The 26,015-nt window shown below is 31.6% G+C and overlaps 1 protein-coding gene across 3 annotated transcripts in view; it reads right to left on the bottom strand.

Annotated features, from left to right (window-relative positions):
• LOC142228443 (uncharacterized) overlaps positions 1-26,015 on the bottom strand; it is a 61,973-nt gene that overhangs the window by 13,690 nt on the left and 22,268 nt on the right. For all 3 annotated transcript variants that reach the window (XM_075298871.1, XM_075298872.1, XM_075298873.1), the window contains exons 3-5: positions 858-1,756; positions 696-794; positions 521-625 (exon numbers count right to left, since the gene is read on the bottom strand). In XM_075298871.1, the coding sequence (XP_075154986.1) occupies positions 521-625; positions 696-794; positions 858-1,756 (1,103 nt within the window). The remainder of the gene's footprint in view (positions 1-520; positions 626-695; positions 795-857; positions 1,757-26,015) is intronic.

Here is a 26,015-nt window from a genome sequence, read left to right as displayed (position 1 = left end):
AAATTATTTCATCTAATGGTAAAATAATTATAAATATATAAGTATTAATACAATAAATAATTAATTGGCTCAATGAAAAATTAGTAGAGTTTTGCGACCAAAATCAATTAAATTTTTAATTGAACCAAATAAAAAATTAATTGATTGCTCCGAAGAAATTAAATTTTTTATCAAGTATATTTCTAATGAACTCTGTAATGGATATTATCATGATTGAGGTTATTTCAATTAAAAAATTAACTGGATCAATGAATTTCCCAATTGAATCGGAAAATAACTTCTGTTCAAAAGAAGGCTAAATTGTGGGATCTAAATAAAGTTCCTTTTTTGAGTCTAGTATCAGTATTTTTTCCAAAATAACAAGATGACATCGCTGAAACTTAAATATACAAATTATAAGTATTTCCGGTATAACCAGAAGTTAAAGTTATTGATATTTGTAGAACAAGAATTTGTTTTGTTAAGCTATTTATACCACTTGTTTTATTTCACAAAGTCTCTCTTCCACATATATACTTACTTCCGATTGTGAAGGTATAAGGCGTTTTCTGGTTTTCTGATACCAATGCGTCGTGGAAAGTTATTATATTGCACAATATTCTGTTTGAAGAGCTGTTGCAAAGGCCTAAATACCAAAATATTCGCAATTACATTACAAAAAAAAATCAAACAAATATGTGTCACTACAATCTTACATTTTGGCGGTTTTTGAAGGGCATCCGGTTCGTTTATGCCAGCCTAAATGATGACCCGTCGGAAAGAGGACATTACAATCCGAACATTGCATAGGACGTCTACAACAAAAGGAGAATTGATTAACCATCAAACTACTTGCCACATTCTATCATCGTACTTACGTTTGATTGCGCCGTTTCTTAACGCAACGACCTCGACGTATGTGCTTCTCAAGGAAACGCTTGTAGAAGTAGGTTTTCTTGCAATTCGTACACTCGTACACAGGTCCAGCTGTGCCATGAACGCTTTGCATGTGCGCCTTCAGCACTTGCCTCATTTCGAATATTTGAAAACAATGCGGGCACTGGTAGCCTCGCATCTGTGTCATGGCTGTAGCACCAGCTTCTGCCGAGCCATCAGTGGCTAGACCACCATTGGTCCCCGGCCCACCTTCATCACTGGGCGTTATCAGTTCTATTTCAGGTATCAAAGGCAAATGCTCTTCATCGTCTTGATCGGTATCTGTGCCACTAGCACCATTGTCGCCACCTCCTTCGTCATCGCTACCGGCCATATCGGCTTGTTGGCTCTGTAGGCCATTGAATTTGCTCAATTGTTGCTGCATATACTCATGCATGAGGCGTATGGAATTAAAATCAAATGCAGGTTGCTTTTGACTATTGTTCAGTGCTTTCAAGCCATTACTCTCCAAGTGACCCAAATCGTCCTCGAATTGATCATCATGCGTACGATTGTCGTCTTGTCGATACTCCTCAGTCGCAGAATGATCGCCATTTAGTTGCCTGTGATATCGTTTGTCACTGTGCTCGCTGATCGCATCATCGTCCTCATCATCATCATCATCGGTTCTGTGATTTTGACCATTGGGAAGAATCTCCTCGGCCTCTGAGTCTTGAGTATCCTGAGTATTTGCTGTTTTCCTTGCAAGTTTGCCTAAGAATAGCTGTTGCCGAAAAAAGTTATCCGCATCTTCACATTTCTTTTTGAACAGACACGCGGATATCGTGTTTTTGGCACAGGAAATGCAGATTTGTTGTGGTAGGATATCGCCGGGTTCAATCTGAAAATGGACAAAATACAATAAAATTATAAAATATTTTTATTTAAAATGTGTCTTTTATTTTGGTGTATAAATTTCATCCGATTTGGTTGAAATTTGGTACGTGATGTTAGTATATGGTCTCTAACAACCATGAAAAAATTGGTCCATATCGGTCCATAATTCTATGTAGCTCCCATTTAAACCGATCCCCAGATTTGACCTCCGGAGCTCTTGGAGGAGCAAAATTCATCCTATCCGGTTAAAATTTGGTACGTGGTGAAATTTGGTACATTTTATTACTATAAACAATTTTGTCAAAATTGTTTATATACACTATATATACTATACAAAATTTTGTCAAGATTTTATTTCTATAGAAATTTTGTGTCTATAGAAAATTTTGTCAATCTTTTATTACTATACAAAATTTTGTCAAATTTTATTGCTATACAAAATGTTGTCAAAATTTTATTTCTATAGAAAATTTTGTCAAAATTTTATTACTATAGAAAATTTTATTACTATAGAAAATTTTATTAAGATTTTATTTCTATAGAAAATTTTGTCAAAATTTTATTGCTATAGAAAATTTTGTCAAAATTTTATTGCTATAGAAAATTTTGTCAAAATTTTATTGCTATAGAAAATTTTGTCAAAATTTTATTGCTATAGAAAATTTTGTCAAAATTTTATTGCTATAGAAAATTTTGTCAAAATTTTATTGCTATAGAAAATTTTGTCAAAATTTTATTGCTATAGAAAATTTTGTCAAAATTTTATTGCTATAGAAAATTTTGTCAAAATTTTATTTCTATGGAAAATTTTGTCAAAATTTTATTGCTATAGAAAATTTTGTCAAAATTTTATTGCTATAGAAAATTTTGTCAAAATTTTATTGCTATAGAAAATTTTGTCAAAATATTATTGCTATAGAAGATTTTGTCAAAATTTTATTTCTATACAAAATTTTGTCAAAATTTTATTTCGATAGAAAATTTTGTCAAAATTTTATTACTATACAAAATTTTGTCAAGATTTTATTTCTATAGAAAATTTTGTCAAAATTTTATTGCTATAGAAAATTTTGTCAAAATACTATTTCTATAGAAAATTTTGTCAAAATTTTATTTCAATAGAAAATTTTGTCAAACTGAATTATATACGTATTTAATCAGCCTTTTTTTGTTTAATATATACCCCGTACACTGAAAAAACAGTGAATCCACCAGGAAGAAAACTTTTGGTTAATTTTAGAAAATTTTGATTATTTGTAGAAATTTTTAACTACACAGTATTACAAACGCTGACATCACGGCGATATCACAAAAATATGTAAATATTTTTCGACAAATTCAAGAAAATTTATTAGACATAATTAATTTTTTTTCCACTTGTTAAAGAAAATTTTGTAGTTTGAAGGGAAAAATTAGAGTTCAAAATTGCAAGAATGTCTTTAGAGACATACGAAGTTCATGATGGACGCATTTGTAGTAAAATTTACAAATTTAAAGAAATGATGAACTATTTTGTGAGAAATGCGAATTTAGTAAATCTTTATGCTTAATTTGTATATAATTTTTCTCCGTTTTTTAGTTCATTTAACTAACGTACGCAAAAAATTATTAGAGTAAAGGAAACTTTCTCCAAACATAATAATTCCATAAACTAAAATACAGTTAAATTGGCTTTAGTGAAATAGGGAGTTCACTTTTTTTTTGAGTATATGGACTAACTTATAATTGAGAAGACGGCGTTAAGAAGTTTTAAGATACAGTGCCATCGGCAAGTGTTATCGCAACACAAGTAATTCGATTGTGGATGACAGTCTTTACACTGAAAAAAAAGCATACCCGGTTCCAAAGATTTTGTCTTTACTTTAAAAAAATTGGTATTGATTCCGAGCCAAAGAAGCGGAGAATACAAGTAAGGATACTTTTAAGACACAATTCTCTTTTAAAATCGGGTTTTGTGTACTTGCTTCTAGGAAGCAAATTTTAATTTTTCGCTTTTTTTCTTCAAATGCTATCAAAGTCCTTTAAAAACAAGTTAACGACGACTTTATTTTCCAAATTAAGACTCGACTTCTAGTAGAAATTATGCGCTGTTTCAAGTAAAAAACGTCTTTAAAATAAAGTGTTGAAAAACATGTCCTATATTTGAACGGTTTTTTGCTTTGTACACCCTCACAAAAAATCGCTTCTGTAACATATACTCCCAAACATATTTTGCTTCAAGCATATACATTTTTGGGTATTGCCCAAACATTTATATGTTTGATCTCTACCAATATATAATATGTTTGAAAGCATATTGGTCTAAACAATATATGTTTGGGTAGTCTAAGTTCCAAACATTTTGTATTTTTGCATCCAAATTCAATAATGTTGTTTATGAACATTATATGCTTGCACTCAAAAATATTGTGTTTAAAAATTTGTGTTCCAAACATATAATGTTTATAGCCAAACATATGAAAAACAGTCTTTTTCAACCGTGTAGTCAAGATGCAAAAAGACAACAAATTTAAAGACAATTTCATTAAATTTAAAGATTTTTTCTAAATTATTAAAGTCAAGTTGACCTTAGCCCAAACATTTTTTCTTTCATGTTATGATATCCATTTTTAAATCAAATCACTTAATTATAAGGACAATACGACTTCATTGAAAAGTTTATCGATCTTTGGTCAAGGAAAGAAACTTTATACTAGAGAAATGCGTCTTCTATGCTAAGCAAAATTTGCATTCGTATTTTAAAGACATGAAATCTTTGACCTCACGACAATATTTGGTTCAGTGTAGTACAAGTTTCTATGCAATCCATGGTGCAGGGTACATAAGATTCGGCCTGGCCGAACTTACGAGCCGTATATACTTGTTTATAAATTAGAACTTCACCAAGTATGATATCACAACTGGCTTGTCAGTCTAAATGTAACTGGAACAAAGATACCGAAAGTGAAAAAATGAAGAATTAGAAAATGAGAGAAATACAAGATACACAACAAGAAAAAGTGTACAAACATTCTGTAGTCGATCGCCGAACAAAATATTACCAAAATAACCTAAACCAAAATATGTTTTTTTTGTTGCAATATATTTAAGATAATTTTAACATCAGTTTAAAAACTGGCGTTTATTTTTTTTTCTGTGTACGATTTGTAATTACAACCCTCTTGAAGAAAGCTTCCGCCAAATATATTCCAGAATATAGTTGCATCACGTACCTCATTAAAGCAAGTTGATGTTATTAATGGTGTGTAATAAATAAATATAGGTGTCACGTACCCACCAAATTTCATAGCAATCTGATAAGTTATTGTAAAATTGTGTTTTATAGAGGGCAGCAATCGAAAGAAAACTATGAAAGACTTATCTTAATTATGTAAGATAAAATATGGAAAAAGATTAGCAAAACTGATGTGATTTCAAATTTTGATAAGTATCTCACGTCAAATTTAATATTTTCAGTAGACTCGAGGCAAAAGCCTGTATTGAATTATTATTGAAATAGAAGTTGATTCCATTCGATAGAAATTGACCTAAACATTCCAACTGAGATCGGTAAAATTAATTCGGAATGTGTAACAATTTCTTCACAAATGTGAAACCCCTTGGAAAATTGGTAAACTGAAAAACTATTAACCTAATATGAAAGGTGGTGCAACTGCAATTTTAGGACACAAAATTTACACATTATAAGAGATAAATTTCTATAAAATAAATAAAAAGTTTAAAGTGCTTCAATAGCGATTAGTCGCTTCAAAATTTGTATGCATTTTGTTCCTCTACACAAATCATTTTTTGTCAGAGCCTTAAATAGATTTTTGCTACCGAAAATTTCGCAAGATTTGCATAACGGGCTTTACAGTGACAAAAAGCTTGTCCGGTTCCAAAGATTTTGTTTTTACACAAATGGTTTTGGTATTGATGCCGAGCCAAAGAAACGGTGAACTGAAGTAAGAATACCTTTAATACCTTGCTTACTTTAGACTAGGAAACAAACTTAAATTAGTTGGGTTTTTCTACTTTTTTCTTCATGTGCTTTCCGATTTCTTTAGAAACGTGTCAACGACAACATAAATTTCCAAATTCAGTCTCGACGTCAAGAAGAAATAATGCTATGTTTCAAGTATATAACGTCTTTAAAAAAAAGTATTGAAAAACTCCAATTTTTGAACCGTTTTTGCTTTGTACTCAAGATGCAAAAAGTCAAAAAATTTCATTAATTTTGAAATTTGTTTTCAAAATTATTAAAGCCATGTTGACCTTAGGCAAACAAAATTTTCTTTTATATAGAGATACCTAAATTACTCAATTAAAGGTCATTTTCATGTAGCTCCGTTAGCCTTTAAGTCCCAGTTAACAGACAGAAAAATTTAACTGAAAAATTTTTAGCAGCTAAGTTCCTAACCGACATATGAAATATATAGGCACGATGACAGATATTTATGTCTACAGTGCGGTTTAAAAGTTCGTTAGCTAACGTAGCACTAACGGAGGTTCATGAAAATGGGGGTAAGTCGAATCACTTAACAAAGGACAAGACGATTTCCTTGGAAAGTTTTGAAAAGGAAAAAAAACTTTATGACAGGGAAATGCGTCTTCTATGCTCAGGAAAATTCGCATTCGTATTTTAAGGACATTAAATATTTGGCCTCAAGACAATACTATTTTCAGTGTAGGGATCAGTTTATATGGGGATTTTATATAATTATTTATATAATTATGGACTAAATTTGCATGGTGGTAAAAGGGAAAATTGTGACATCACGTATCAAATTTCAACCGGATCGGATGCTGCGACAGGCAAATCTAGGGATTGGTTTATATGGGGGCTATATATAATTATCGACCGATATGGACTCAACTTTGCATACTAACACCACGTATCAAATTGCAATCGGTTGAAAATTAGCTCTTCCAAGAGGTTCCGCAAGTCATATGGGGTCTATGACTTGAGGTCGGTTTATATGGGGTCTATACCTAAAAGTGGTCCGATATGGCCTTTTTTCAAAACCATACGACTTGCATCAATGACAACTACTTCTGGCCATTAGCGTAGCTAGACAACTTTCCTAGGGGGGCTATAGCCCCCCCATAGCTTAAAATGTATAGACTGAACTAATAGGTTCAATTATTGTTTTATTTCATAAAAATGAATAAAAAATAGACATCAAAATAATATATAATAAAGCAACTAAAAGTAGTTCCACACTTTTCCCAGCAAAACAATTGGGATTTGTTTTAAAGGCACAACTTTAAAAGCACTTCCAAAAATGTCCTCACAAAAAAGTTAATTATATTAACTACACAGGAAGTTTTTTACTTCAGTTTTTTCATATTTTAATGCGTAATTTTTGTTTTCTTTTTTCAAATATTTTAAAAAAATAGTAAGAGTAAATAAAATGGTAAACATTATTCAAATTTTGCCACAAAAATGCTAAATCCATTATAGAAAAATCGATAATTTTTGAAAATATTCAAACAAATATAAAAATTATTATAAATTGATGCTTCGTGAAGCTCGAGGTCTTTATAAATATTTATATAATTCTAACAAAAGGTCGACCAAAAATCAAATAAAAAACGAATAAATAAAAATTATTTATTTGGGAAAATATCACACAATTTTTTAATTCACATTCAAAACACTGAATTCGGATCACACCGTAAGAAGTGATGCAAATTTTTTGCAACGGCTGTTGAAACGGTGGACATTCGTTCTATGACGAGAATAGTTTTAATACCAATTGCTATTTTTTAATTAAGATGACTAAACCAGACTAAAAAAATATAATAAAGGAGCTTTAGTTATTCAATTAAACCATAAGTTCAATCACAGCTCTATTTCATAAATATCAGACTTCAAACATTGCCATCGGCAACTGCTATCACAACCCAAGTAATTCGATTGTGCATGAAAGTCTTTAGCGGAACTTTGTGCGGTTGTATATACTTGTTTAATTTTTATAAAAATGTAAAATCGTAAATAGGTTTTCAAATTCTGGGGAGGGCTAAATTTTTTCTGGGGGGGGTCTAAGCCCTCTCCCCAGAGGCCTTCCTACGCTTATGCTTCTGGCAAGTCTCAAATCGGTAGCTTGCTTCGTTCGGAAGTTAGCGTGGGGGTCTGGACCAATATTTCGATGTGTTTCAAACGACAAAGTTAATATAGCCCATCCTATAGTAGAGGGTATACAAAAATTATATATTCACAAAGTAGCCTATTTTACAAAACTTACACAGTAAGTATAAAATTTGTTTGATTCCTTTCATAAAATAAACCTTAAAATTCCTTTCTTATAATATAGCTTAAAATAATTCCTTTCTTAAAATACAAAAATTATATTTTCACAAAACATGTATTGAAGTAGCCTAGTTTACAAAACTTACACAGTAAGTATAAAATTTGTTTGATTCCTTTCTTAAAATAAACCATGCCCACCCCTGGCCGAATACCTGACTACACCCACGTCATGGAGCAATGATTTTCTTATTTCTTATTCTGTATTAAAACAGAACTGTAATAGCTCTAAATTTACATAGAAAAAAATATCACCAAATTATTTTCAACTACAAATTTAGTTAAAGTTGAAAATGAATTCATTTAAAAAGTGATAGAAAATTTTGACGTTGTCAATTAAAAAATCATTTGATTCAATGAACGTTTTAATTAAAATTAAATAATATTCAATTTAAAACAATGGCTGTTTGCCGTTCTCTATCAAAAAATAATTGGTTGAATTAATTTTTTTAATTAAATTTACTTCTCTCTTTTTGAGACATACAAGGAAATCGTAAATTTAATTAAAAATTTGTCGTATGGTCGTATTATTAAAAACTCATTAAATGGATTACGTTGTGTCCGTAACTTTAATTGTAAACGAAAGATTGTATATTTATACCCACCACCATAGAATGGTGACGGGGGTATACGTTTGTCATTCCGTTTGTAACACATCGAAATATCGATTTCCGACTATATAAAGTATATATATTCTTGATCTGGGAGAAATTCTAAGACCATATAAGCATGTCCGTCTGTCTGTCTGTTGTAATCACGCTGCAGCCTTCAATAATGACGCTATCGTCCTGAAATTTGGCACAGATTCGTCTTTTGTTTGCAGGCAGGTCAAGTTCGAAGATGGGCTATATCGGTCCAAGTTTTGATATAGTCCCCATATAAACCGACCTCCCGATTTGGGGTCTTGGGCTTATAAAAACTGTAGTTTTTATCCAATTTGCCTGAAATTGGAAATCTAGAGGTATTTTAGGACCATCAAAAAGTGTACCGAAAATGGTGCCTATCGGTCCATGTTTTGGTATAGCCGCCATATGGACCGATTTTATTTCTTGGGCGTCTAGAAAGTGTATTTTCTACCCGACTTAGCTGAAATTGGAAATCTAGAGGTATTCTAGGTGTCCCGAAAATGGTGCCTATCGGTCCATGTTTTGGTATAGCCCCTATATAGACCGATCTCCCGATTTTACTTCTTGGACTTCTAGAAACTGTATTTACTATTCGAGGACCATATATAGACCGATCTCCCGATGTTACTTCTTGGGCTTCTAGAAACTGCATTTACTATCCCATTTACCTGAAATTGAAAATCTAGAGGTATTTTGGGACCACAAATAGGTGTGTCGCAAATGGGGTGTATCGGTCGATGTTTTGGTGTAGCCCCCATATAGACCGATATCCCGACTTTACATCTTGGGCTTCTAAAATCCGTAGTTTTTATATAATTTGCCTGAAATTAGAACTTTAGAGTTGTTTTAGGACCATCAAAAGGTGTACCAAAAATGGTGCTTATTGGTCCATGTTTGTGTATAGCCCCCATATAGAGTGATCTCTCGACTATACTTTTTGGGCTCTCGACTATAAATTTTGGGCTTCTAGAGGTGTTTGAGGACCATTAAGTGGTGTGTGGAAAATGGTGAGTATTGGTCCATGTTTTGGTTAGCCTCCATATTGACCTACCTCCTAAATTTATGTCTTGGTGCTGTTAGAATATGTGGTTTTTATCCACTTTGCCTGAAATTGGAAACCTAGAGGTATTTTAGGACCACAAATATGTCAACCGAATATGGTGTGTATCGAGCCATGTTTTGGTATAGCGATATGTTTATGTTTTCTCTAAAACTCAAACAAAATTAGTTCTTATAAATCCAGAATCTGGTCTAATCTTCATAGGTAGAATCTTAAAATTTATCTTTGGGAAGCGTACTGGTTGAACTTTCGAAATTGAAATTTCGTGATTGAAGAATGTTGTGTGCTTGGGAAAACCTCATTATAAATAAAGTCTTTCGAGAAATTTCTATTACTATTTTTTTTAGACACTCGGTATCACATTGTCATAATCTATGCCAAGGAAAATAGAAAACACTAAGTTAAATACCTCCATACACATTTACAAAATAAATAATTCCAAAATAAATAAATAGCCGTAAATAGATACACAATGATAAATTATTTATACAATACTTATTCAATAGTCAGGTACCTAGCCAACGTATATGTATGGATGGATATTCACTTATCAGTACAATTTCAGAAAAAAATAAACACAAAAAATACAAAATATAATAAAGTGTAAAATTTCAAACTAAAAATGTAAATTTGTTGTCTTCAAAATAAGAAACAGGGAGTGGCTCACAACGAAATAGCAACAACAATGAAAATAATAAGCAAGCATAAAAATCGAACCATCGAGCCCAATAACCAACCATCAACCCAACCAAGCCGCCAGTCGGGCCAAACAAACAAACAAAAATATGAAACTATTCAATTCAAATTCTACATAAATAATATATCCAACAACTACAACCAACTACCAAAAACAACAACGGCAAGAACATCACTGACAAAAACAAACAACGTATGACAATAACATGCACATATAAAGAACAAATATTGAAGAGTGGAAAAAATTATTAATTTAAAAAATAAATAAAACAAAATTGTAGACGGAACGTTGAAGAAGCAATAAAAAAACCCAACGCCTTACTAAAACCATACCATGAGAGATGGGTTGGTGTATAAGTGCACTAAACTTTCCTCTAATATTCTCTATTAATAAAATAACGGCATATTTGAGTTTCTACAATATAAATTTGTATGTAGTTGTTGTTTTCTTTTTCAGATACCAATGAGATAAGGAGAGAGAGAGAGAGAATGTGGGTGTATCTTGTGTGTGATTTTTGTTTGTGTAATTGTGATGTAAGTTCAAGATAAAGATTAAGAAAAGTTCACTTATTTCATTAAGACTTCCTGTACAGTTCATATTTGGTGAAGGGAAATTTAATTTAAAAACTCATAAAGAAATACAAAAATAATAGGCGTGTTTTTATAGTGATTGGTAGGCAACATTGGTTTTCTATTACAAACACTTCACCAATGAAAATCACGATGGTATTGTGAGTTTGAAGTTTTTAAAACATTCAAGTCAATATACCGGGAGTAAGTAAATATTGCCTACAGCCTGGGGAACCCTTGAAAGTAGAATAGTGGTTGTATGTCAGCACGTGGAGTTTTTATTGATGGGATAATGAACACCAACATGTATTTAAACATTTTGAAAGAAAATCTTCACCCCAGCGCTGCTAATGCGCTTTACAGACTATACGTTATTCCGGACGACAGTGCTCGTGTCGAACATATCCCATATATTGTGCACATTATAAGTTAAGTCCGAAGGCATAATCTGCTGCATGTTTATGGGATCGATAACACATTTACCGATTATTTAGTCATCGCCGACAAGTCGTATCGATCCGACACACTGTAAGATTCTTTACAAACACCGACATTCCGTCCGGAATAACTGATAGTCTGTAAAGCGCATAAAGTGGGATTCTGAGATAAAGACTTCTTGTTCCAATAAGACAACGATGCCAACACACACGGCCTGAGATGTGAAAATGTGTTTCCTTCACAACACCAAATACCTCAAAACGCCACCGCAAAGCCCAGATACCAACCCCATTGAAAACTAGGGTCTCATTTGGAATCGTGAATCAGACAAAACCAAATTTCATCTGAGACAACCCTTAACCTCTGTGCGTGATGAGGTCCCGCTGGACCTTTTTGGTTTTTATTCATACATTACTTTATCTTTTATATAATTTGCAGCGTGATGGTTTATGACTTATTGTATTAAAGTGTTCTAAGTTGAAAACTTTAAATTTTTATGTGATTGAATAATTAAATCGGTTTTTTATAGGTATTTGAAAAAGTTTAGAGCGATTCTGCGTGATGAGGTCCAATGGGACCTACTACTAATTACATTAGTGGTTTTAGCGCAGTTTAAAAAGCAGCGTAAAGATATTGCGATTTTTGTATTTGGAACAATTAATAACACTAACATCCTTTCAGAAAATACCGTTATTTAGAAGAATTTGTCAGTTTTGAAGTTTCCATTGGTTTCGTTGCTTGGTCGATCTAAGTTTTTATATTTCTATACATATTTGGACAATGTTTGAAGCAACCACTATGCACACTACTCTGCGAACAAAACGAATGCAAAAAAAAAATATTGTATAAGGATACTTATAGGTACCACGCCTGTGACAAACATCAGGGTATCTAGGGATAACCTCTCTACCATCCTTTTTTTATTGTAGAACCACGGGATCTCATCACGCTGGTATCGCTTCCGGTGTTATCACATACATAAGGGTTAAAAAAATGTTACAGGAAGAACTGTGCCAAAAATTGGTAGAGTCGATGCCACTACGACTGAAAGCCATTTGATTTTCTTGATTTTTTATTTACGTTTTTCTTTTATGTATCTATGGAAAGATTTCAATAAAACTATTTAATTTCAAAAAAATACATTTGATTTAAAAAAAAAAGTATAAAATTAAACTACGCAAAAATAATTTATTTGGATAGAATTAACTTAAATTTACTATCAGTTTGTCTTCAAACAATGGTCAGTTAAATAATAAATATTCTCTATAGCGATTCGAATGATTTCAAGCCATAGCATTTTTTTTGTATTCACTGTGCAATTGAAGCTGTAATAAATGAATAATTGATCTGATTCACATTTCATGCGATGTTCGGTCTTCTTTGTCACACAAGCTCCGAATGGAAATTAGATAAGAAAGACAGCAAGCTAAATTATCATCCATTACCACATACAATATACATACAGTCAGTCTATTGATAAATTTTCGTGTATATGTGCAGGTTGTCGGTATTCCATTCTCACACTCAAACAATTAAGCGAAATATACACAGGTTGTTTTATTTTGAATAAATAAGTGAACATACGGCGTTCGTACATATCACACAATCGGTTAAGAAGTACGAAAAACCAAATGTAGTTAAGAATTTCCTTCTTAAATCAGAAACACACACACGCACACATACGTATTTTTATTGAAATAGACGCGCGCTTAAATTTATCGGTAAAGGGGCTAAGGAGATGATGGTTTTATCTGTTTATATTTGGGTGTGTTAGTAATTTTCCCATCTTCCAACTTGCTTGCACCACCACCTTGCATCCAGCCCAACCATACACAACCAGTTTGTTCTTTTGTCTATTCACAACCAAATCCATGTCCATGCTTTCAAACATAACAAAACAAAGGCACAACAGGCAGGCATACAGCGCGTCTAGCCAGGCATTCCAACCTTCTAAGCAAACAAATACACTATCCGTCTACGTAACAACAACAACAACAAAACAAATTGCAAGTCATACTCCACCAAACCCCACACTCTGGCATGAAAGAGAGAAACGGAAAAGAATTACACCGAAAGCAATAACAACAACAAAAGTAATAAGAAAGAAAATAAAAATAACAGAATCAAAACGAAAACACACACATATGCAATCTTACGCATATGAAAAAATAATCTAACTTGGCAAAATGATTGGAAGCAAGAACTAACAACAAGAAGAACGACAATGACGACGATGCGTCCGTCGTAGAAACGAAATTACAACAATGCACATGACCGAGGGTACAACGAACGTTGTTGTACATATTAAATAAACTATGATTGTTTGTTGTGCGCGCAATGTCGTTACCTAGAATGTGTGCGTGTGTGTGTGCTAAAGAAAAGAATTTTATGAAACCATCATAAAATATGAAAAAGTCAAACTTAACTAAAAGTTCACAAAAAAAAGAGAAAATTTTACCAAGTCGACAGTTGTGTGCAAAAGTGTATGTTAAAATATGCCATGTCCCCGAATAAATTCGTATCTTTAATAGTTTAAAAATATGTCTTTAAGACAATAGACAAGTCAATTTGCTTGCTTAAATAAGAGAAACATTTGGCTTCTCGCTGATCAAGACTATTCCAATATAAACTGGTTTACAAATCTTCGATTTTCAATTTATTATGGATTAAAAATAACTAAGTTTTTACTTTTTTAGCGTGAAATTGATCTAAGGAGGCATTCAAGACACAATTTGCACTCAAAAAAGTGAACCCTCTATTTCACTAAAGCCAATTTAACTTTATTTTAGTTCATGGAATTATTATGTTTGGAGAAAGTTGCCTTTTTAAATGAACTAAAAAATGAGAAAAATTATACACAAATGGAGTATAAAGATTTACTGATTCACATTTCATGATGGCAAATGTTCGATAGGAGAATTGCAAGGGTTGTAACGACACCAAGCAAATATGACCCCATTTAAATTTGAACCGCACACTAGATATGCTAGTGTTCTCAAGACGTCAGATATCACTTCTGATATCTGCCATAACGGGTCGCTGCCTGATAGGCGAATTTGCAAAAACTAATGATGCGAAGTATAATGACTATTGTATGAGCTGTCATGATGCGGAGGAAAAGGAATCAATTAAACACCTCTTGTGTGAGTGTCCTGCATTTTGTGTAATGCTTAGTACTAAGTTCGTTTCTGCGAAAAACGAATATCTTCATATATCTCCGTAAATAGGGTCTCAATCCCAGGAATGTTAACTTATTTATGCGAAATAATATGCCTGCCTATTTTTTCGTGCGAAAAATCCAGGGTTGTATAAATATTTGTCTGAAAATGCTCAAACAAAGATTTCGCATTTATTCCGCGCTAACGTTTTTTTTATATGGAGTATAACAGTTTTTTGTGCGAAAACGTGATCTTAGTTCTAGGCTTATGGCGTAAGCAAATTTTAGGGGCATATAGCTTTAGATTACTGGCGGACCTGGAAAACGTTAACTTAAGCAGTCTGTTAATGTTTTTGGAACAATCTGATTGGTTCAACAAAAGAAAATAATAGAGAAGGTTCAGTGGTTAAAACTAGAAGTGCCCATATGTAATGGGTACTTTTAGTTAAATGTGGTATCACAATGGACTGAATAGTCTAAGTGAGCCTGAAACTTAATCGGGCTGACACTTTAACCTAACCTAACCTGACCTACTAAATTCGTACTTCTCAAAAATAGTTCATTATTACAAGATTAATTTGTTTATTATTCTCTTCTCTGAATATATATTTCTCTGGGCTTTCAAAGTCATTTTTGAATAAAACAAATATTGAATTATTTCATTATTTTCATCCAACGTTTCGCTGGGATTATTTCCAGCTTCATCTGGGATGATTTTTTTATTGGATATTCAATTTATCGTCAATTACATTTGCAAACAAATACACTGAAAAAACAGTGAACCCACCAGGAAGAAAACTTTCGGTTAGTTTTAGAAAATTTTGAATATTTGTAGAAAATTTTAACTAAACAGTATTACAAACGTTGGCATCACGCCGATGTCATAAAAATAAGTAAATATTTTTCGACAAATTCAAGAAAATTTATTAGACATAACTAAGTTTTTTCACTTGTTAAAGAAAATTTTGTAGTTTGAAGTAAAAACTTGGAGTTAAAAATTGCAAAAATGTCTTTAGTGACATACGAAGTTCATGGTGGACGCATTTTTGGTAAAATTTACAAATTTAAAGAAATTCTGAACTATTTTGCGGAAGACTCGAATTTAGTTCATCTTTATGCTTTATTGGAGTATATTTTTTTCCTCGGGTTTAGTTAATTTAACTAACGTACACAAAAAATTATTAGAGTAAAGAAAACTTTCTCTAAACATAATTATTCCATGAACTAAAATAAAGTTAAATTGGCTTTAGTGAAATAGAGAGTTCACTTTTTTTTGAGTGTACGTCCATTATTACGATATTACTACAATTCGACATAAAACACATATTTAGTAATTGCAAAAATAATTAACTTAAATTAATATCACAGTAAAACTTATGTTGCTATCACAGATGATAACCGACTTTTTTTAATTTATAAATTTTACTACATATGAACCCATCTTGATCTTCGAATATTTTTAGTAATTTTTTCCTTAAAACTACAAAATTTTCTTTAACAAGTGAAAAACCTGAACTATGTTTAATAAATTTTCTTAAATTTGTCGAAAAACATTTACTTAATTTTGTGATATCGACGTGATGTCAGCGTTTCTAATACTTTTCAGTTAACATTTTCTAAATATAATCTAAATTTTCTAAACTAACCAAAATTTTTCTTCCTGGTGGATTCACTGTTTTCAGTATGAGAAGAAAATTTGATTTTTTTTAACAGGTGGTATCAAAGTACTTCAAAAGCGTGCTAACCAAAACTTCACAATTTCAACTCGACTTCAAATATAAATATAATATAAGGGATGTTTAAAGTAAAATGTTTTTTTAACCAGCTCTGGGAAGACATCTCCTAATGCAAAAAATTATAGAATTTAAGGATTTTAATAATATTGAAAAATTCAACGAAAATGTTCTTTTATTTAATGGTAGTCATTTTCACCTTTAAGTATAAAACGTCCTCATTGAATAATTTACGGACATTTGGCCAAGTAAAAAACTTCGTATCAGTAAAAGGTGTGTGTTTTAAGATTATCCAAAAACTGCATTCAAAACTTTAAAGACGATTTTTACTTGAAAAATAGATTTAATTTTATCAATACCAAAATCATTAGTGTAAAGGCAAAATCTTTGGAAAAAGTAGAGAACTCCTCTATCAATAACCCAGCAAAAAAAGCGTCGCCAAAAAAGTAATGAAAATGTTCTTTTTGGATCCGGAAGTGGTGCAAAATTGACGAAGAAGCGATGAATTTAACATGGGCTTGGCATAGGACAGAAGTCCTTCATTTCAACAGTCGTTGCACTGAATTTGCATCACTTCTTTAAGTGTAATCCGAATTCAATGTTTTGGATGTAAATTAAAAAATTCTGTGATATTTTGTCAAATAAATAATTCTTATAATTTTTAATGGATTCTAACGCTTGTCGGAAACGTTTGACCTCAAATATTTTCAAAAATTCACATTTTTTTTCAGATTGTATTTAGCATTTTGTTCGACAAAATTTAAATGATTTGCACCATTTTATGAATTCTTACTCTGTTTTTAACCTATTTGAAACAAAAAAAAGTCCAAATTACCCACGAAAAGTATGAAAAACCCAAGTTATAAAAAATCGAATTAAAAGAACTTCCTGGGTAGTTAAAATAAAGAACATCATGGGGAGTGCTTCTTCTGGAAGTGCTTTTATAGTTGTGCCTTTGGAAGAACTTCCAAATTTTTTTGCTGGGAAGTGCTATCAGCACTCAAAACCAAAGATTTTGACCTTCCATTATATATTGTGGTATTGATTCCGAGCCAATGATGCAACTTCTTTAAAATAAAGTGATTTTTTGGAGCATATCTAGCTTTAGTATCAATAAAATTAGGATGCAGATCTTATTTATCGAATTTTTATTCTCTGTTTACGATATATTAATAAAGCCTGTTTAAAAGTCCAAAGTATAACAAATAGTTAAAAGTTAAACATATTTTTAATTCAAAAAATATTTAACCAAATATGCAAAATTCTCAAAATAACATAAGTCTTAGCCTATATTTGAAATCTAAATCTAAATATATAAATACATCAGTTCATTTAAACATTTCTTTAAATCATTTTTTTTACTTTAAGGAAATTTTTCTTTACTGCAAAGACATACGACTTTAACGAAGGTGCGCACATTCCTAAGATTCGTGTCCTAAATTTAAAGAAACAAAATTGAAGCAAAGATTATAAACTTTCTTTTTTAATTAAAGTTTCATTAAATTAAAGAAATTGTCTTTAACATTGCGTGGCCTAACACTTAGGTTGTATAATCTATCTTTCATATAGGTCAATATTTTTTTTAGTGCAATTAGTCATTCAGAAAGTACTCTAGATACCCAATGTTTATGGGCCCCTTTGTTCACAGAAAACAATATCCCCAAAATATTTCCAATTAAAAAGTTAATTGAAGTTGAAAATGTTTTCAATTAATAAATTTATTGATACAATTAACTTTTTAATCAAGGTAGAAACATTAAGTTAATTAAGTAAATGATTGAAAATTTTAAAATTTTTAATTAAAACATTAATTAATACAATTAACTTTTTAATCAAATTCAGAAGACTAAGTCAGTTAAAAAAGCGATGAACTTTTTTTTTACTTTATAATTAAAAATGTATTTCAAACAATCAATTGTTATTCCAAATAAAAACTCTAAGCCAGTTCAGAAAGTAATTGAAAATATTTACCTTTTTTAATTAAAAAATTAATTGAGTTTTGCAATCAACATCAATTAAATTTTTAATTGAATCAATTAAAAAATTAATTGAAATTTTCTAATGAAATCAATTATTGTTTTAATCAAGCATTTTTTCTATGCCCAATTAAAACTGTGATTGATACTATTATTTTCGTGATTGAAGACATTTCAATTAAAAAAATTAATGGGATCAATTAATTTCGTGATTGAATAAGAAAAAAATTTTTGTGTGTTATTTTGGGTGTGTCTTTTTAAGCTTTAGAGCGAATTAGGGGTTTGCTTTTACAAAGGTTCTAAATTATCTAGAAGCTTATAAAATATTTTTTTCGAAGGTTCTTAATACAGATGATCTGTGATAGAAAACACCATTCTAACTACACTGAACAAAATATTCATGTCTTTAAAATACGAATGCAAATTTTGTTTAGCATAGAAGACACATTTCTCTAATATAAAGTTTTTTTTTACTTGTCCAAAAGTCGATAAACTTTTCAATGAAGTCATATTGTCCTTATAATTAAGTGATTTCACTTAAAAATGGGTATCATAACATGAACGAAAAAATGTATGGGCTAAGGTCAACTTGACTTTAATAATTCAGAAAAATTCTTTAAATTTAATGAAATTGTCTTTAAATTTGTTGTCTTTTTGCATCTTGACAACAAAGCAAAAAATCGTTCAAATAGAGGACATGTTTTTCAACACTTTATTTTAAAGACTTTTTTTACTTGAAACATAGCATAATTTCTACTGGAAGTCGAGTCTTAATTTGGAAAATAAAGTTGTCGTTAACTCGCTTTTAAAGGACTTTGATAGCATATGAAAAAAACTGAAAAAGCGAAAAATTAAAATTTGCTTCCTAGAAGCAAGTACACAAAACTCAAATTTAAAAGAGAATTGTGTCTTAAAAGTATCCTTACTTGTATTCTCCGGTTCTTTGGCTCGGAATCAATACCAGCATTTTTAAAGTAAAGACAAAATCTTTGGAATCGGGCATGCTTTTTTTCAGTGTATGATCCGAATAGCTCATATTTTATCATGCCCCACTGTCTCAAATTTTTGCCGACTTATAACTAAGGTACACACAACAATTACAAGAACGAAAAAAGTAAGAAGAAATCCAAAAGAAACAAACATCATGTGCAAAGTATGTGCCTAAATATGAACAAATGTGTGAACAAAAACCTCCACCATGGGCACTACATACACACGGCTACATTCACACATTCATCCATAGAGAAGCAATAAAAAGTTTAAAGAAATATAAATGATATAAAAAAGAAAATAATAAATTCAAATAAAAAAAAAACACGAAATATATTCCGAAAACAGTCAGGCGGCAATTCGAACGGTAAATTTTGCTTTTGTGTAGTAGAAACTACAAAATACTTCGTATGTATATGCGCCGGCTGCTCTGTGTCATCGCTGCCAAAGCTTGCGACAATATCGACTATGTCGACGACGTTGACTCGACGCCAGCGACATCATTGCTTGTGTGCACAAACAACAAAATTGTATTGTAAATGAATAAAAATTAACAAAATTATACGCTAGATATGAAAATATGAAGTGGTGTAAATTAAATATACATACATACATATTATATTAAGTATGTATATTTAGTATGTAACTAGATTAAGTACATAAACACCGTATACTCTCGTATACATATGTATATCTCACTAATACTGGTGAAATTTATAGCCTTTTTGATTCTTTCCAAGCAAAAATGGATTAGATTTCAATATGTAACAATCATAAGCGTAGGAAGGCCTCTAGGGAGGGGGCTTAGACCCCCCCCCCAGAAAAATTTTAGCCCCCCCCAGGATTTGAAAACCTATTTACGATTTTACATTTTTATAAAAATTAAACAAGTACACTCAAAAAAAAGTGAACTCTCTATTTCACTAAAGCCATATTAACTTTATATTAGTTCATAGAATCATTATGTTTGGAAAAAGTTTATTTTAGTCAAATAAATTTTTGCGTATGTTAGTTAAATGAACTAAAAAATGGGAAAAGGTTATACACAAATAAAGCATAAAGATTTCCTAATTTCGTATTTCTTACAAAATAGTTCATTATTTCTCTAAATTTGTAAATTTTACCAAAAATGTGTCCATCATGAACTTCGTATGTCACTAAAGACATTCTTGCAATTTTGAACTCCAAGATTTCTCTTAAAACTACAAAATTTTCTTTAACTACTGAAAAAAATTAGTTATGTCTAATAAATTTTCTTGAATTTGTCGAAAAATATTTACTTATTTTTGCCATATCGGAGTGATGCCATCGCTTGTAATACCGTTTAGATAAAATTTTCTAAAAAAGTTCCAAATTTTCTAAAATTAATCGAAAGTTATCTTTCCTGGTGGGTTCACTGTTTTTTCAGTGTATATACTCGTACAACGCACAAAGTTCCACTAAAGACTTTCATGCACAATCGAATTACTTGGGTTGTGGTAGAAGTCTGATATTTATGAAATAAAGCTGTGGTTGAACTTATGATTTAGTTGAATAAAAAATAGTAATTGATATTAAAACTATTCTTTCATAAATTAATATCTTAATAATGCTGCAAAAAAGCGTCGCCAAAAAATAAGTGAAAATGTTCTTTTTGTGTCTGGAAGTGGTACAAAATTGGCGGAGAAGCGATGAATGTAATATGAACTTGTCATAGAACGAATGTCCACCGTTTCAATAACCGTAGCAATGAATTTGCATCACTTCTTAAGGTGTGATCTGAATTCAGTGTTTTGAATGTGAATTAAAAATTTTTTGATATTTTCCCAAATAAATAATTTTTATACTTTTTATGATTTTTAATGCATGTATTCTAATGCTTGTTTGAAACGTTTTTTCAAATATTATCGATTTTTCTATAATGGATGTAGCATTTTTGTGGCAAAATTTGAATAATTTGTACCATTTTATTTATTCTTACTCTTTTTATAAACTATTTGAAAAAAAAAAAACAAAACAAAAAATTACGCATTAAAATATAAAAAAATGAAGTAAAAACAAGTATATACGGCCGTAAGTTCGGCCAGGCCGAAGCTTATGTACCCTCCATCATGGATTGCGTAGAAACTTCTTCTAAACGCTGACCCCCACAATCGAATTACTTAAGTTGTGGTAACGCTTGCCGATGGCAAGGTATCTTAAAACCTCCTAACACCATCTTCTAAATTGTATGTAAGTCTATACGTGGTATATATTAAATCAAAAAAGATCGATCCACTACGTATATAATTCAGTTTGACAAAGTAGACATAAAATTTTGACAAAATTTTCTACAGAAATAAAATTTTAACAAAATTTTCTATAGAAATAAAATTTTCACAAAATTTTCTATAGAAATAAAAATTTTCACAAAATTTTCTATAGAAAGAAAATTTTGACAAAAATGTCTACAGAAATAAAATTTTAACAAAATTTTCTATAGAAATAAACTTTTGACAAAATTTTCTATAGAAATAAAATCTTGGTAGATTATTTTTGGCTCGAGTGGCAACCATGATTATGAACCGAATAAAATTTGAACAAAATTTCCTATAGAAATAAAATTTTGACAATGATGAAAATTATATTATGAACCGAATAAAATTTTAACAAAATTTTCTGTAGAAATAAAATTTTGACAAAATTTTCTATAGAAATAAAATTTTGGTAGATTATTTTCGGCTCTAGTGGCAACCATGATTATGAACGGATATGGACCAATTTTGGTATGGTTGTTAGCGACCATATACTAACACCACGTTCCTAATTTGAGCCGGATCGGATGAATTTTGCTCCTCCAAGAGGCTCCGGAGGTCAAATCTGGAGAACGTTTTATATGGGGGCTATATATAATTATGGACCGATATGGACCAATTTTTGCACGGTTGCTAGAGACCATATACCAATACTATGTACCAAATTTCAGCCGGATCGGATGAAATTTGCTTCTCTTAGAGGCTCCGCAACCCAAATCTGGGGATCGGTTTATTTGTGCGCTATATATAATTATGGACCGATGTGGACCAATTTTTGCACGGTTGCTAGAGACCATATACCAATACCATGTACCAAATGTCAGCCGGATTGGATGCAATTTACTTCTCTTTGAGGCTTCGCAAGCCAAATCTGGAGATCGGTTTATATGGGGCCTATATATAATTATGGACCGATGTGGACCAATTTTTGCATGATTGTTAGAGACCATATACCAACACCATGTACCAAATTTCAGCCGGATCGGATGAAATATACTTCTCTTAGAGGCTCCACAAGCCAAATCTGGGGATCGGTTTATATGGGGGCTATATATAATTATGGACCGATATGGACCAATTTTTGCATGGTTGTTAGAGACCATATACCAACACCATGTACCAAATTTCAGCCGGATCGGATGAAATATGCTTCTCTTAGAGGCTCCACAAACCAAATCTGGGGATCGGTTTATATGGGGGCTATATATAATTAACGACCGATGTGTACCAATTTTTGCATGGTTGTTAGAGACCATATACCAACATCATGTACCAAATTTCAGCCGGATCGGATGAAATTTGCTTCTCTTTGAGGCTCCGCAAGCCAAATCGGGGGATCGGTTTATATGGGGGCTATATATAATTATGGACCGATGTCGATCAATTTTTGCATGATCGTTCGAGACCATACACTAACATCATGTACCAAATTTCAGCCGGATCGGATTAAATATGCTTCTCTTAGAGGCTCCACAAGCCAAATCTGGGGATCGGTTTATATGGGGGCTATATATAATTATGGACCGATATGGACCAATTTTTGCATGGTTGTTAGAGACCATATACCAACACCATGTACCAAATTTCAACCGGATCGGATGAAATATGCTTCTGTTAGAGGCTCCACAAGCCAAATCTGAGGGTCCGTTTATATGGGGGCTATACGTAAAAGTGGACCGATATGGCCCATTTTCAATACCATCCGACCTACATCGATAACAACTACTTGTGCCAAGTTTCAAGTCGATAGCTTGTTTCGTTCGGAAGTTAGCGTGATTTCAACAGACGGACGGACGGACGGACGGACGGACGGACGGACGGACATGCTTAGATCGACTCAGAATTTCACCACGACCCAGAATATATATACTTTATGGGGTCTTAGAGCAATATTTCGATGTGTTACAAACGGAATGACAAAGTTAATATACCCCCATCCTATGATGGAGGGTATAAAAACTTCCTGTGTAGTTAAAATAGTTAACTTCTTTATGAGGACATTTTTGGAAGTGCTTTTAAAGTTGTGCCTTTAGAACTCCCAATATTTTGCTGGGAAAAGTGTGGAACTACCCTACGGGAAATGGATCAACCACAGAACTGGTACAGGACTAGTCCCTGGTGTGTATGGACCAGTCCCAGTTCTGATCGAAACGTATGTAAGGGACCGTCCACTTTAACATGGGTTTGTCATTGACGGAGTATCGAACCCGAAATGAAAAAAAAACTTTTGAAATATGTCGAACAAAAGGTTATTCTGATAATTTTATTTCACTAAATGTGAAAATTGCAACTAACTGGAGAACAGGTACCAGTTCTGTGATAGGTCCGTCAGTGGCAATTTGCACCAATTTCCCGTAGGGTACTTTTAGTTGCTTTATTATCAATTGATTGTCGAGTTATTTTGATGTCCATTTTTTATTCAATTTTATGAAATAAAACATTAGTTGAACCTATAAGTTCCGTCTATAAAGTTTTAGCTAGGGGGGCTATAGCCCCCCCTAGGAAAATTGTCTAGCTACGCTAATGGTAACAATATGTGTCATGAATATATTTCTCTGAACAAACTGTGAATATCTTACGCAAATGATTTTGTTTTTGGAAAAACTGAATGACATTTATATGGAATTACTGTATACTACAAATCATGGAATTTTAATGGATTTTCTAATAATTTCTAATTCGATGGTTAAATCTTCGTCATTTTTCTCAGAAACTCTCGGTACAAGATATTTTTATTATGGCATAGTATTTTTATTTTATAAAAAAATATATATGTAATATAGTAAAAATTATGGTACAAAGAAAAGTGAACCCACCAGTAAGTAAAATGTGGATAAATTTTAGAAAATTTTAACTACACTGCACTGATAAAAATATTGTCGTGAGACCAAAGATTTCATGTCCTTAAAATGCGAATGCGAATTTTACTTAGCACTAAAGATGCATTTCTCTGATATAACGTTTTTTCTCTTGTGTCCAAAAGTCGACCAACTTTTCAATGAGGTCGTGACTAAGGTCAACTTGACTTTAATAACTCAGAAATATTTTTCAAAAATTATGAAATAGTCTTTAAATTTGTTGACTTTTCACATCATGACTACAACACAAAAATTCTTTCAAAATTAGGACATGGTTTTCATAACTTTACATTAAAGACGTTTCTTAAAGTCGAGTCTGAATTTGAAAATTTACCTTGTCGTTAACACGTTTATAAAGGAAAGGCAAATGAAGAAAAAACAAATATATACCGTAGTAAGTTCGGCCGGGCCGAATCTTAAATACCCACCACCATTAATCAAATATAATAGATTCCTTTGAAAATTTCAGGGGGGTTTGATGACAGATATTTTCCCAAGCAGATCAGTTCAACCAGTACGCTTCTCACAGATAAATGTAATGATTTTACCTATGAAGACTAGATCAGATTCTGAATTTATAAGAACCATTTTTTGTTTGAATTTTAGAGGAATCATAAACATCTCTTGTAAGTGTGCAAGAAAATGATGAAGTAATGCCTTGATTTAAAATCTCTGAATTTTCATTCCAATTATTTAAATTACTACGAGAAGTAAAATCTGAAAATTTTGCATTCAGTTTCAAGCAATTTTCATGATCTGTGCACCTTCTATACCCTCAATAAGTGAAATCGGTCTATATGGAGGCCTTATCAAATGTACCGATAACACTAAATCATATACACTTTGTTATGGGTCTAAAATGCCAGTATATTTTCAATTTGTGGCAAATCGGATAAAAACTACAATTTCTAGAAACCCTAGGAGTTAAATCGGGAGTTCGGTGTAATGGGAGCTATACCAAAACATGGAAGGATACACACAGTATTCAGCACATTTAATTGTAGTTCTAGAACACTGAAAAAACAGTGAACCCACCAGGAAGAAAACTTTCGGTTAATTTTAGAAAATTTTGAATATTTGTAGAAAATTTTAACTAAACAGTATTACAAACGTTGGCATCACGCCGATGTCATAAAAATAAGTACATATTTTTCGATAAATTCAAGAAAATTTATTAGACATAACAAAGTTTTTTTTCACTTTTTAAAGAAAATTTTGTAGTTTCAAGGAAAAACTTGGAGTTCAAAATTGCAAGAATATCTTTAGTGACATACGAAGTTCATGATGGACGCATTTTTGGTAAAATTTACAAATTTAAAGAAATTCTGAACTATTTTGTGGAAGACACGAATTTAGTTCATCTTTATGCTTCATTGGAGTATATTTTTTTCCTCGGGTTTACTTAATTTAACTAACGTACACAAAAAATTATTAGAGTAACGAAAACTTTCTCTAAACATAATAATTCCATGAACTAAAATAAAGTTAAATTGGCTTTAGTGAAATAGAGAGTTCACTTTTTTTGAGTGAATGCAAACGCCAAATCGGAGGGCCGGTTTTTTAAGGGGGCTATATCAAAAACTGTACCGATACTCAA

The sequence above is a fragment of the Haematobia irritans genome, chromosome 3, assembly GCF_050003625.1.
Source record: "Haematobia irritans isolate KBUSLIRL chromosome 3, ASM5000362v1, whole genome shotgun sequence".
NCBI classification, from domain to species: domain Eukaryota; kingdom Metazoa; phylum Arthropoda; class Insecta; order Diptera; family Muscidae; genus Haematobia; species Haematobia irritans.
Note: the sequence above shows the minus strand (reverse complement) of the source record. Positions and strands in the feature narration are given on the sequence as shown.